Genomic DNA, 13,588 nt, shown 5'->3' on the forward strand with positions numbered 1-13,588 from the left:
AAGGAAATCCGCTGAAACTTGCCTACACACGATCACACCAAAGTCCGATTGTTTAGAATGTGGTGACGTACAACACATACGACGGGACTAGAAAAAGGCAGGTCAATAGTCAGTAGCCAATAGCTGCCCTTGCGTCATTTTTGGTCTGTCAGAACAGCATATAGACAAGCGGTTTTCCCGATAGGAATTGATTCCGTCGGAAAGATTTAAAACATGTTCTATTTCTAGATCCGTCAGAATTTTCGAAAAAAAAAAAGTCAGCTGAAGCCCACACACAATCGGAATATCCGATGAAATAATTCCGTCTGACTTTTTCTGCCGGAAAGTCAGACCGTGTGTACACGGCATCAGACTCTTGCTTGTGGCATAGTAATTAAAGAATATGTTTCTAGGTACCAGGACAGTGCCAAATGTTACCATGTACACAGCAAGTAGACTTGAGTTTTATGCCCCTTCCATTGATAGCTTAATTTTGCCATACACATAATTTTCTTGAAAGCAGCCTAATTATTTTTTCCAAAGCTCCCAAGATTGAACTACCCCAAAGAAAACAAATATCAATGGCCCTGGTATTGAGGGTAAAAAATTGCAATAGGGTCACGTTAAGGCTGTTGTAGTAGTAAACAGTACTGTGATAGGCATACATAGAGACCATTGTCTGGAATGTATTAATAAATACTTCTTATCTTGACCCAGGTATGGATATTCAGATATTGTCACCATTCCAGCTGGAGCCACAAATATTGACGTGAAGCAGCGCAGTCACCGTGGCATCGTATATGATGGGATCTACCTGGCAATCAAGAGAGCTGATGGGAGCTATCTTCTGAATGGGGATTTATTAGTTTCCTCAATTGAACAGGATGTCCATTTAAGAGGAACAGTTTTATTATACAGTGGATCCAACACCACCCTAGAGAGGCTTCAGAGCTTCCATCCTCTCCCTGAGCCTCTGACAATACAAATCCTTCGAGTAGCTAGTGAGAACGTCCCACCCAAAATCAAATACACATTTTTTGTGCCTAAGAACTTGCCGTATGGACGACAAAAAGCCAAGGATAAGGTATCTCATCACTCACTCAGACCTCTACTAACTGCTCAGTGGTTTTTTGGAGACTGGTCTCCATGCTCCAAGAGTTGTGGTTCTGGGTGGAAGAGAAGAACAGTGGAATGTCGAAACATGGATGGAGGGGCCTCAGATCAATGTCCACAAGAGCTCAGACCTGAGGACATTCGGGCTTGTGGGGACTTACCCTGCCCCATGTGGAGAGCAAACGGCTGGTCACATTGCTCTCAAAGCTGCGGAGAAGGAATGAGGATGCAGAGGATATCCTGCGTGGACTATACAGGAAAAGAGACAGAAGATGATAAATGTGACCCAAAGAAACTTCCTGCAGCGTCTGTGACTCCTTGTAAACTAGAGGAATGCTGAGGACCTTTCAGGGTGGATAAAATCCTGGCAGCTACAAACATTAGCCCCATTGCTGCTGGTAGAGATGGATGACTTGGATCAATCGAGATAAAAGACTTTGATGTGTGATCTAAAGCTGTGCTCTTTGTGAAACTGTAATACAGGGTCTGCCAGCAGCAATGAGAGCAACTGTGCACTATATGACAAGAGCGGATATTGCTCTGCCTTAAAGACTAACTACAGAACGGAGACGCGTTTCGTGTTTCAGGATAGAAATCTACCTCACTAGAGAATATGTAACCTTTTGTATCAGCTCCATGTTCTATGTCTTTCAACACCTTTTCCAGGAAAGCTCAGAAGAGTTAGCTATTGCTCTTCATGTACTTTCTTCTGCAAGAAGGTCATACTTTGTGTTGTAGCATGTTGAAACCATGTTGCATAATTATTTCAGTGTACTTTTCCTCCAGGCTAGTGCCATAGAAGGGAAATGTGTTTTGTAAACTTGCTGTTTCATCATACACCATGAACTTTCATATAAGCATTTATTTATCCCAAACATGTTGGGCATTGTTTGAGTTATGGAATAGTACCAGAATGGATGTAAATGCTGTTTTCTGGTTATACACATATACTCTATGGCCAAATGTATGTGGATGCCCTTCCAAATGAGTTCAGGATACATTTTGCACAATTTTGTGCTTTTAGCCTTGTGACAACAGATTTGGAAGGCATTTAACCTTGAGACAACAGTTTGGAGGAAAGCATTTTTCTGTTCCAGCATAACTGTGCCCCCATGCACACGGTTTCACTAGTTTGGTGTGAAGGAACTTCAGTGATCTGCACAGAGCCTGATCTCAACCCTACTGGACAGCTTTGGGGTGAACTAGAATGCAGATTGTGAGCCAAGTCTTCACATCCAACATCAGTACCTGACTTCACAAATGCACGTTTTGATGGATGGGCACAATTTCCTCCATACACACTATAAAATCTCGTGAAATGACTTCTCAGAAGACTGGGGAATGTTTATTCTGCAAAGGGGCAATCTCTTTATACATGTCCAGGATTTTGGGAAGTGCTGCCCAACAAGATAATAAACAGTGGATGTTATGGTTGGGGTACATGGACTTTTGGCCATATAGTGTATTTCTGGGCAAACCTAAATAATGCCTATATACAGACTGCAGCAACAACGGCATTAAAAAAAAACATCCATGCAACACATAAAGTTTGACAGTAAAATGCTTATGCTGTACAGGATGCTTTGCCACTTGCTAACACCAAAAGTTCTACTAAAGGTGCCATTGTCATTTTATATAATCAACAAATCCTAAATCTTTTGCTTCTCGCATTGCTTCTGGTAACATTGCAGTCTCCTTGTTTCTGTGCTGTACAGCCTCTCTCTGATGCCCCATTATGTGTGTGTCTGCACTGAGCTAAAAGAGAGGATGGTGCTGGAACCAGGGACCATACTATATTGTTACCAGCACAGTTCAAAGGATATGGATATCAGAAAATATAGAACCATAGCACAAAGAAGTTGGGAAGTAACATATCTGGTTTTGCTACTTGGCTCACTTTTAGAATTTCCAGAAAATCTCATTATGTCAGTCTTGATATGATAAGCTTCAAATCATTCAAATTTCTTTGCATTAAAGCTTAACTCCAGGAATGCTATCACTTTAAGCTGCCCCAGGCCCACCTTAAAGTGGAACTTCAGGTCATAAATAAAAATGGACAAACAGGCAGGATTTTTAATGCAGAAGAGACACGCTTTGTCGCTTCTGCATTAAAATGACCTATGCGCCTGTCCACCCCTGCTGAAGCCGATTGAACTCATGCATGGGAGAGATGTGACTTCCGCCCAGCCAATGAAAGTGTCTGGCATTCGATACCCAGAATCCTGATGCTCGAAGATGTCAGTGGCCAGAGGGGAGCTTCAGGACATTGCATCACTGGAGCCAAGGTTCCACTTTAAGCTGTCCCAAACTATTAACTTTACTAATACATGCGGCCACTAGCAACACTGTATAAACCATATGAAGCATGAGGTACCTAGTAGTGTTCAGTTTTTAGCAGCTGAACATGGACTTCCCATCCTGTTCCCGCAACAAAATCAAGTTGGGCTGAACACTGCTCAGCCATTCACAGGAAGCCTTGTATTTTATTAATGAAAACAAGGCTTCTGAATGTCTGGGGTGGAGATAGGGACATCATCTGCCCACCTCTCTACCTCAGAGGAAACCTTGTATTCATAAAAATACTTTCTTTGAATGGCTGAGCACTGCTCAGCCCACCTCAGTTTTGTTCCAGAAAAGGGACAGAAAGTCATAATTCTTCTGCCCGAACACAGTGCCATATATTATATGTATCCGATGCTACATATAGTTTATACAGCGCCAGCAGCGGCTACATATATTAGTAAAGAAAATAGTTATATTTAAAGTGATTGCAAAGCTGGAGTTAAGTATCCTGTTCACAAGCGCTAGGCCGCGTACACACGGGCGGATTGTCTGCCCAACTAAGTTCGTCAGACAATCCGACAGACAGTCCGTCCAACATTTGAATGAACGGACTTGACCACACACGATGAACAGACAGTCCGCTGAAAGCTTGCGCGATGATGTGTACAGCACGTACGACGGGACTAGAAAAACGACGTCCAATACACTGCAATGCAACCTTCGGCCGTGTAAATCCTTTCTGAGCATGCGCCATACTTAGTCCATCCAACTTGCCTACACACGAGCGGACTGTCCGCTGAAACCAAGTTTGGACGGACAAAACCAAGTTTGGACGGACAAAATTACGGAAATTCCGAAAGACTTAGTCCATCAGACTGTCCGCTGAAAAAGTCAGCTGAAGCCCACACACGAGCGGATTGTCCGCTGAAACACGGTTCAGCGGACTAAGTTGGGCAGACAATCCGCCCGTGTGTACGCGGCCTTAGACAACCAACATGCCAGTAAACGACAGTGCTTTGTAGTCTTAGTTTGCTTTCAATAGTTGTCCTACTAATAGCAAGTTAAATTCATAAATTATTATATGATAATGATTAAGTTTAACTTTCTATTAGCTGTACAACTCTGACTGCAAAAAAATACTAACTAGTGCATAAAACAGGTGTACCTCCAATGCATGCACTTCAGGCCTCAGATCAGCCTAGTAAGCTGTCAATTACAGCCAATGGCAGCAGGTGCCAGGAGAAACGGCATTGTGTGCTATGGGTTGCCGATGCCTGCTCTATACCTTCTGTATCTTCTGGCAGACCAAGGGTGGGGAAAATTTAGGTTTCTGCTAGCTGGGGGGTAAGAAAAATAGATGTTTTCTTATGAGTTGCAAGGCCAAGCCACAAACCTCCACCTGTTCATGTTATTATTTGATATTCCTGCAAGCCATTTTATTGTTAAATGGTCCATGTGGGATGTTTGCCTGTGACTCCTGAGGCCAGCAGAGAGAAGACAAGAGCAGCTGCTTCATATACAAAACGACTGTTTCTTGTTGAAGCTGTTTTTTTCTCTCTTCATTCTTACTCAATCTGTAGCCTCTCCTAAGAGCTCTTCCAATTCCCTGGCATTTATATCCACTGATATTTATTGTGACTTTTAAGCAGGTCAAATTCAAGGAAAACAGCATCATAGAAATAACAGCTTGGCAAGAATTTTTATCATTATTCATCTGCAATCTGGCACGAAAAAGATGACAACAAAATTGATTTCTGCCCCCAGCTCCTGGATTATATGTGGTATTTCCAATACTTTTGCCACATTGAATATAGGACTGTTTTAGCTGGCTGAGAGTACAGATCACTTGAATGGGCCCCAGCCATTTTTGTAAAAAAAGAAAAGGGGGGGGGATTTAATCTTTACTTTTACATTGCATCTCATGAGGATGCCTGACTAACATATGGAATTTTGGGAAACATCACAATCAATAGACCTAAAAAAAAATTGCATTGTTTTAGATACGTGAACAGGACTGAAAATAGCTAAGGTTTAATTATTTATACTGGACATTTTTTTTTATGTTTTGGGCAACATCACAACCATTAGACCTAAAGACTTTGGCATCATTGTAGCTTTATGAGCAGGACTGAGAATAGATAATATTCAAATATAATACTAGATATATTTTAAAATATGACCAAGCATATTTAAAGTGCATCTGAAGCCACATCTTTTTTTTCTGTTTGAGTTTTGGATAGTGAATAAGGATTAGAACATTTTACTGCTGTTGGAGACTGTTGAAGAAAATCCTTCACAAAGGTTGTCCCAAAGAAACAGGAAATAAGGGGGATCTCTCCAACAGCAACACAGACAAAAGTAGACATGCTTTTTTTTTTTAGCTTAAATGGGGGAAATAATAGAACATCTTTCAGAATTTTATTGTGGTCTGTTTTCCCTGTTGCAGATTTTGCAAGGTGTTTTGTAAATGGACGAAGGGAGATCCTATCATTCATCCACCCTATCTTTACACTCGTCTAGTTACAGAATGCCTTGCATTCTGTAACTAGATAAGGGGAGATGAAAAGAAGGGGGGTGAATGATGACTAATCTGGCATCACCAAAGAGTTAATTTTTATAATAACTGGCAGCCAGAAGGACATATGGACTACTTAATTACAGGTAAGTTATTTGTTGGGTGCTGTATCTCCAAAAAGTTTAGTGTTTTTTTTTTTGTATTGGAGGTTAGCTTTAAGGTCACACAAGTAGCTCAAACTAAAAAAATATATAATTAAAAGGGATCTCTTGGCCTTATGGAGCACCAGAGGTCTTTTGCCCCCCTACACACGGTCGATAATTCAGACGGAAAAGGTCCGATCGGATCATATTGTCAGAAAATCGAATTGTGTGACTTTTTCCAATCGTTTGTAGAAAATTCCGATCGGACAAAGTGCCACGCATGCTCAGATCAAAGTACGAGAGAAAAGCTATTGGCTACTAGCCTGAACGTAGTCCCGTCGGAATGAACGAATGTCATCACTTTCCGAACTAGTGGATTTTCCGACAACTTTGTCCAACCGTGTGTATGCAACACCAGCTTCGGAATAAATCCGTCTGAAAAAATCAGACAAATTTTGTGGTCGGAATGTCCGACCGTGTGTACGGGGGCTTTGAAGTATGAGCTTTTTTACAGTCTCACAACACTCTGTTACTTGCAGGGTGCCCTCTCCTGGTGGGCCAATTCATATTTGCCCCCTTTTTAACACTGGGTGGATCATGTCTTACCCTGGAGACACCACTGATAATGTGTTCACCCGCGAGCCTTATCGGTATGTTGGTCTGATAGATGGTCAATCCACTAAGGGTGCCCTGAGCAGAAGCAGTGCTTTCTTTTCATATTTCTCATAATGTGTTTACTTTCCACAGGAGAACATTGGGCAGACAATTTGATTGGCGGCAGATGGCTTCTCAGCGCAGCTCCCTTACAGTACCTCACATTTAAAGGCTGCTGTTGTGAATTTACTGGGAACACTAAAATAGATTTGTTGTGCAAGAATCTTGATCTCTTCTTTGCCAAGTATGCGTTACAGTTACAGTGTGACCCTTGCTGTGCTGTATCGTAAGACATATCACTTTGTCACAAATCAAATTGTTTGCTCTTTAAAAAAAACAGATGACACAATTTGCTTTGAATAATGTTGTAATTAATTGTATCTAGAGTACAAAGGAAGCATTTTCCTTCAGGAAGACGGTTTGTGCCGTATACAGCTTATGCATTTATCATTATAAGAATTTAAAAAAAATTGAATTAATCTATAGAATGGGGCATTAAGTATGGCACCCCAGTGTCCTTGTGCTTTAGCTGACAGCATTTTAGGTCCTACACTACCTTTACAGATACAACAGATCTTTCTTCTGGTGCAATGGTTAATATTAGATAAGTGTTCTTGGGGTGGTTCCTCTGTTCCTATGGACAACAGCTGTAAAACATGTGGCACTTCTGTGCAAATTTCCAAACAGGCTGCCAAATATGGGAATACACGTGTAAGGCGGTGTGGCCAGAGCAGATGTACTGACACTAGGGGTCAGGCTATAGGAATTGCTCATTACAAAGCCTTCACATTCAGGCACCTTATAAATGGGTGTTGTTTTTCCCCAATTTCCAGTAAACCCTTATCAGATGGCTCTAGTGTTTTCCAGACACCCACTTAGATTTTCTAGTGTCAGAAAGGCACTGGGATTTTTTTTTTCAGGCATCTTTAACATGAAAATAACATGCAAATCAGTAACTACTATACATTCACTTCTAAGGGAAGGACAATCAGAGGTGATGACAGGGAGCCTTTGTCTCAGGGGGTAAACAAAGCCAACTAGCCTAGGTACAGGTTTCTGCATTCTGAAGAATGTATAGCTTGCAAACTGTGCCATGGTGCCTCATTGACTGCTGAGCACAATTTCTTTTGTGGCTGTCAACATCTGGTCACATGACACCTCAAAGGCAGAATGGAAATGGTGCTGGATGACTTTCCCCTGCCAGGTGCTGTAAAAGCAAGTCTAAACGAAATGCAGATAGCTTTACAACACCCACCGTGTGTCACCGACTTTGGATCCTGCTCTAATAGTTTACTGAATAGTGAAGAATCAAAACTTGGGGCCACCAGCCAAACAAATCTTATCCAATCTATTCTCCACAGTCCATTACTGCTGGATCTTCAGTTATACATTTTACAGAAAAAGAAGAGAGGGGACAGCTGTGAAAAAAAATGTAAATATTTTACTAAAAGATAAAAGTCTTAAAATGCACTTAAAGGACAAGTTTGGGGTCATTAAAAAAACAACATACTCATCAGTGTGAAGCCCCAGAACTGAGTGATCACATGACCGCTGATCACTCAGTTCGCTCTGAGCAGAGAGCGGTGACTGTGTTGTTGGACTTCGCTGATCCGCTGATTCTGGGTCACAGGAGAACTCAAGTGCACTTTTGTGACCCACAAGAGAAGTATGACCAAAAAACCTTTGGCCATACTTCTCTTTTAACAGTTACCAGAAACTCACATTTGTGGAAAAGAGGTGATATATTGCCTCTTCAACATGAAGTTGATGGGAAGGGAACGCTGCAACTAATTTAATAAGCCTAGGATAGACACAACTTAGACACTTCCACCTATTGCTTGTGAGTCCTAGGCCAGCCATTAACGACGACCAGTGCTTAGTGTACTCACTGGAATGTAGAAATTTACACCAATAACTTATTCAAAAACTCTATGTAAAAACCTGTGTATACCCAGCCACAATCTGTTATTATAATAGCTCTACATCCTCCTTTATATCTACCGAAACTATGTAGTAAATGCTCTACATCAGTGGTCATCAACTTCTGTCCTCAGGGCCCACTAACAGGCCAGATTTTATGTATTATCTCGGGGAGATGCAGACTAGAATACTGCAATCTCTGAGCAGCAAATGATATCACATGTGATGTATTTCAGTTATCTTGCAAACCTGGCCTGTTAGTGGGCCCTCAGGACAGGGTTGATGACCGCTGCTCTACATAAACAATCAAACTCATTTGTAATCAGTCAGGATGGCACACCATGACAAAGTTATTGGTAGGTCTAAAGGAAATTGTACAATCAGATTGCACGGTGAATGACCAGCCTAAAAGGAGATGTACAGCCAAAGCTTGTTCTGCTGTACTTCTATGGATTACAGGAGTGCATTTTCTTCTGCACTCCTATGACCAGTTTTCAGCTGACAGCGGGCTTAAGCCCGCTGTCGGCTGCTGTTACAGAGCCGGTCCAGGTTGGGAAAGATTGCGACCATATGGTCGGGATCCACCCAGGAGCCTGCACAGGCACCTGGCTCAGCCTCTCAGTGACCTGCAGAGAGCCTGAGACAGCAGCCCCGCCCCCTCCACAGCACACTGCTTCAGTGATCGCAGAGCAGATAGCTGGTGACTGACAGCCAGAAGCTTTCTGCTCACAGAGAACTGAGCAATCAGCAGTGCATGATCACTCAGCTCTCACTAGAGTGCAGGCAGGGGAACGATGCTGCATCCACATGGTAGGTAAAATTTCTAAAAAAAAACAACCCAAACTTTGTGTGACATTCCTCTGAAATGTTTCTGAGATATTTGGCTTCTCAGCTATGAAGAAAGCCAGGAAATTTCCAAATGCTAAGCAGATATTAAGTGTACTGATGACAGGTGCCCATATTTTTATGACAAAGAAAACGTGAGCAGCCCATTTTCTGCAGTAGTAGATGTGTGATGACGACTTTCAACTTGTTGGAGCAAATTTGTTCTAGAAAAGCTAAGGAGGCAGCTCAGGGAAAACTTGAGCTCTACCAATAAAGTATTTGGATCTGATAATCAGCTCTGCATCAAAGATGCAGTTTTATCTGCCAATAAATGTGATACATCTTAATCCCACTGGCTGCCTTTCTTCTGATAGTAAAGTCTGAGTTACTCAGTGGTCACCACTGAATGATGAGGTGATATAGAAGTCTAGAATGTATTCATCCTCCAAGTGTCTGTAACAATGCTATTTGTTTTAGATAATGTAACATATTTCAATAAAACTCTAATTTTGTAGAAAAATCTATGGCTGCTGCAGCATGTTCATTTTTATCACTTAACCACTTCTGCTCTAGAACAATTTTTTTATTTTTTTTCACACATGTACAATCTTTGGCTGTAAAGTTACTTAAAATCTCCAGAACATTATACAGTATCTCACAAAAGTGAGTACACCCCTCACATTTTTGTAAATATTTTATTATATCGTATTCTTTGTTGCCAGTGGTTTAGACATTAATGGCTGTGTGTTGAGTTATTTTGAGGGGACAGAAAATGTACACTGTTATACAAGCTGTACACTCACTACTTTACATTATACTGTACAATGTAAACAACTCACTTAGTTTACATTGTAGCAAAGTGTAATTTCTTCAGTGTTGTCACATGAAAAGATACAATAAAATATTTACAAAAATGCGAGGGGGTGTACTCACTTTTGTGAGATACTGTATATACAGTTGTGCTCAAAAGTTTGCATACCCTGACCCTTGTGAAATGTTGGCTTTAATATTGAAAATATGACTGATCATGCAAAAAAACTTTTATTAAAAGAGGATTTTCAACCAAAAATGGAACTTCCACTGATCGGATTCGTACCCCCCCCCCCCCGGTGTCACATTTGGCACCTTTCAGGGGTAGGGGGGAGCAGATCCCTGTCTAATCGAGGTATTTTCTCCCACTTCCGGGCATAGATCACTGCAGACTGCATGGTGATCTACACCATGTCTGGCCCTTCTTCCATCCGCCCCCCCCCCCCCCCCCCACTGTCTTCTGGGAGACACACAGGTCCCAGAAGATAGCAGGGATCAGTGAGGACGTACAGCAGGGAACCAGGCTGTGAAGCCGCAAGGCTTCACTTTCTAATTCCCTTACCGATGATGGCGGCACCTCCACCCGAGAGCCGAGGGACAGATCGGCTTCGGGTGAGGACATCGCCCTGGACAGGTAAGTGTCCATATTTCAAAAGTCAGCAGCTGCAGTATTTGTAGCTGCTGATTTAAAAAAAAAAATTGGCGGAACTCAGCTTTAAGGATAGCAATAAAATGAAGCCATTTATTATTATATTGTTTTTTGGATCCTTTTTAAATCATAATGATAACAGAAATCACCAAAATGGCCCAGATGAAAATTTTACATACCCTGGAATGTTTGGCCTTGGTACAGACACAGAAGGTGGTACACACAGGTTAAAAGGGCAATTAAAGGTTAATTTCCCACATTTGTGGTTTTTTTAAATTTAGTGTCTGTGTAGAAATAGTCAATGAGTTTGTTAGGTCTCACATGAATGCACTAGGTAGGCTAGACACTGAGCCATGAGGAGGTAGAAAAGAACAGTCAAAAGACCTATGTAACAAGGTAATGAAACTTTACAAAAATGGAAAAGGCTATGAAGAAATATCCAAAGCCTTGAATATGCCAGTCAGTACTGTTCAATCAGTTAATAAGAAGTGGAAAATTTGGGGATCTCTTGATACCAAGCCAAGATCAGTTAGATCGAGAAAGATTCCAGCCACAACTGTCACAGGAACTGTTTGAGATAGAAAGAAAACCCCATAGGGGAAACACAGGCTGCTCTGGAACAGTTTTTAACACTGCAGCCCCTGTTTATTTTATGATAATTACAAAAAAAAAGTTTAGTGATTTTAAACTTTCATGGCCCTGATACTCACTCTGACCAGCCACTCCCTCTCAGGGGAGGATGCCATTTGTATAGATGAGTAGGCTTTCCAGAGCTTGAGGGAGAAACTTTTAGCTATTTTTTGGGGGTGTTTCAATCCCCCTTCTGACCATAGCCTGATGCAAAAAGCAGGGGTACTACCAGAAGAAATTGCATCCACTGCTTGAGCAATAGTCCACAGCCACAGCCGCTGCTATTAATGCTCAGCCTGATGCAAATAGTAAATGTGTCAAATAGGAAATGCCTGTATAACCCAAACGGCTTTCATGTTCTTTTTTGCTCTTATGTCTCTCTGACAATTTTGCAGCCAGCATAAATGGAATTATTATTTTTTTTTAAAAACATACTCCCGTGTTGGAGAACTCCAACGCCGCGCTAAGCCCCATCCCCACTGTCGCATTGTGTCCCCCTCCTTTCTTTTTAGAAAAAAAGAGTTTTCCCACGCAAGCACGGGACTCCAATCCGACGGGATGGCATGGAGGAGACCTGGAAGCCGCCGCCGTGTAGGGAGAGTGAAAGAAAATCGCTTTTAGTTCTCCCTTATACTTAGCCTCTTGAAGAAGTGAAGAGTTCAGCTCAGGTGGGGGTGTCTGAAGGAAGCAAAACACCCCAAACTTACCGGAGGTCTGCCTGCTAGCTGGAGGAAAAAAGTCTGCTGCTTCTGTGACACAGTGTAGTCTCTGAGCAAAGCATGAGAAGGTACGTGCTCCATTGAGCCCCCAGTGGTGCCACTTCGGCATGACAACATTTACTTTAAAGGAGACATTTCATAGAAAATTTAAAAATTCCTTATAAAAACTCCACTAACCTTTCCCACCGCAGGGTTTTCTGTGATAAAACAAACAGATCCAATCTTCACCCTTCACGGTGGGTTCCGTTAACAAACCTTCAGGAACCGGGGACCCTCGGGGAACCCACAATCCTGGACCAGTAAAAAGCACCCCGCCAGTAAAACTTTATGGACTTAATACCAAAAGTACTGGATCCCGGGGTCCAGCTCTCTAAAAAGAGAAGCGTTACAGGCAAAACCTTGTTTCTTCGGATACAAAGCCCGGGTACCATTGAATTCGGCCTAAAAGACACTTTGAATGGATCCGGCTACATTATTATTATTATTATTAATAATAATAATAATAATGATTTATATAATGCCAACAGTTTACGCAGTGCTTTACAATGTATAGGGCTACATAGCTAGCCCCAGCAAGTATTGCTCCATAGGAGCTCAGCACAGCACATCTTCACTCGTGACCAACACCTTAGACACTGGCAAAAAAACTGAGATACTCCCAGTAGTGGGAGGGGTTATATAGAGAGGCAACTTCCTGTTTAGGGTGTGCCAGTGTTCAGCACCTGAAGGTGGAGTATAACCCACATAGTAATTACTATGGCTCTGTGTCCCGTGATGTACGATTAAAGAAATGTAGTTCCACAACAGCTGGAGGGCCCCAGGTTGCCTACCCCTGCTGTAGATAGAACACTACATTAGCTCCAAGCATATCTCCCCCCAGAGGCCAGGCATACTGCCTACAAGTCATTAAAGTAGCACTCTCTGTGGATATGGTATGTTTCTACTTTCCCTGACACATGAATTCCATAGCATTTGAGCTATGAATTGTGAGCATGTTCTAGACTCCACCAGCCCTCTCATGTCACCCTGGACACTGTGTTCTTTAGTTCCCACTCTCTTTTTACACCCACAGGAAAGCTACTGAAGTACTGTTCTGGTTAGCCTTGCATAACGTGACTACTGACCAGGTCACTAGACCAGCCTTTTTCAACCAGGGTGCCTCAAGGATTCTTCAGGGGTGCCTTGGCGAAATGGCTAAAAATGTATCAAACATTGTGTGCAAGCCAATAGGTGGATGAAACCCGCCTTTTAGTTACACAAAGCCACAGGTTTTCATTATGCAGCATTACGACTTTCTAGACACTGGCATCCTAACAACCCATGATGTCATCAGTTGATAAGGAGAATG

General features: G+C 42.0%; 1 protein-coding gene across 1 annotated transcript in view; it reads left to right on the plus strand.

The window, feature by feature from the left end:
* ADAMTS8 (ADAM metallopeptidase with thrombospondin type 1 motif 8) overlaps nt 1-9,952 on the plus strand; it is a 58,487-nt gene extending 48,535 nt beyond the window's left edge. The window contains exon 9 of the mRNA XM_077457872.1: nt 697-9,952. Within this exon, the coding sequence (XP_077313998.1) occupies nt 697-1,432 (736 nt within the window). The 3' untranslated portion in view covers nt 1,433-9,952. The remainder of the gene's footprint in view (nt 1-696) is intronic.
* The last annotated feature ends 3,636 nt before the right edge of the window (nt 9,953-13,588 follow it).

This window comes from Lithobates pipiens, unplaced genomic scaffold (assembly GCF_037356315.1).
Source record: "Lithobates pipiens isolate NorthernLeopardFrog02 unplaced genomic scaffold, aLitPip1_a1.2 Scaffold_27, whole genome shotgun sequence".
NCBI lineage: Eukaryota > Metazoa > Chordata > Amphibia > Anura > Ranidae > Lithobates > Lithobates pipiens.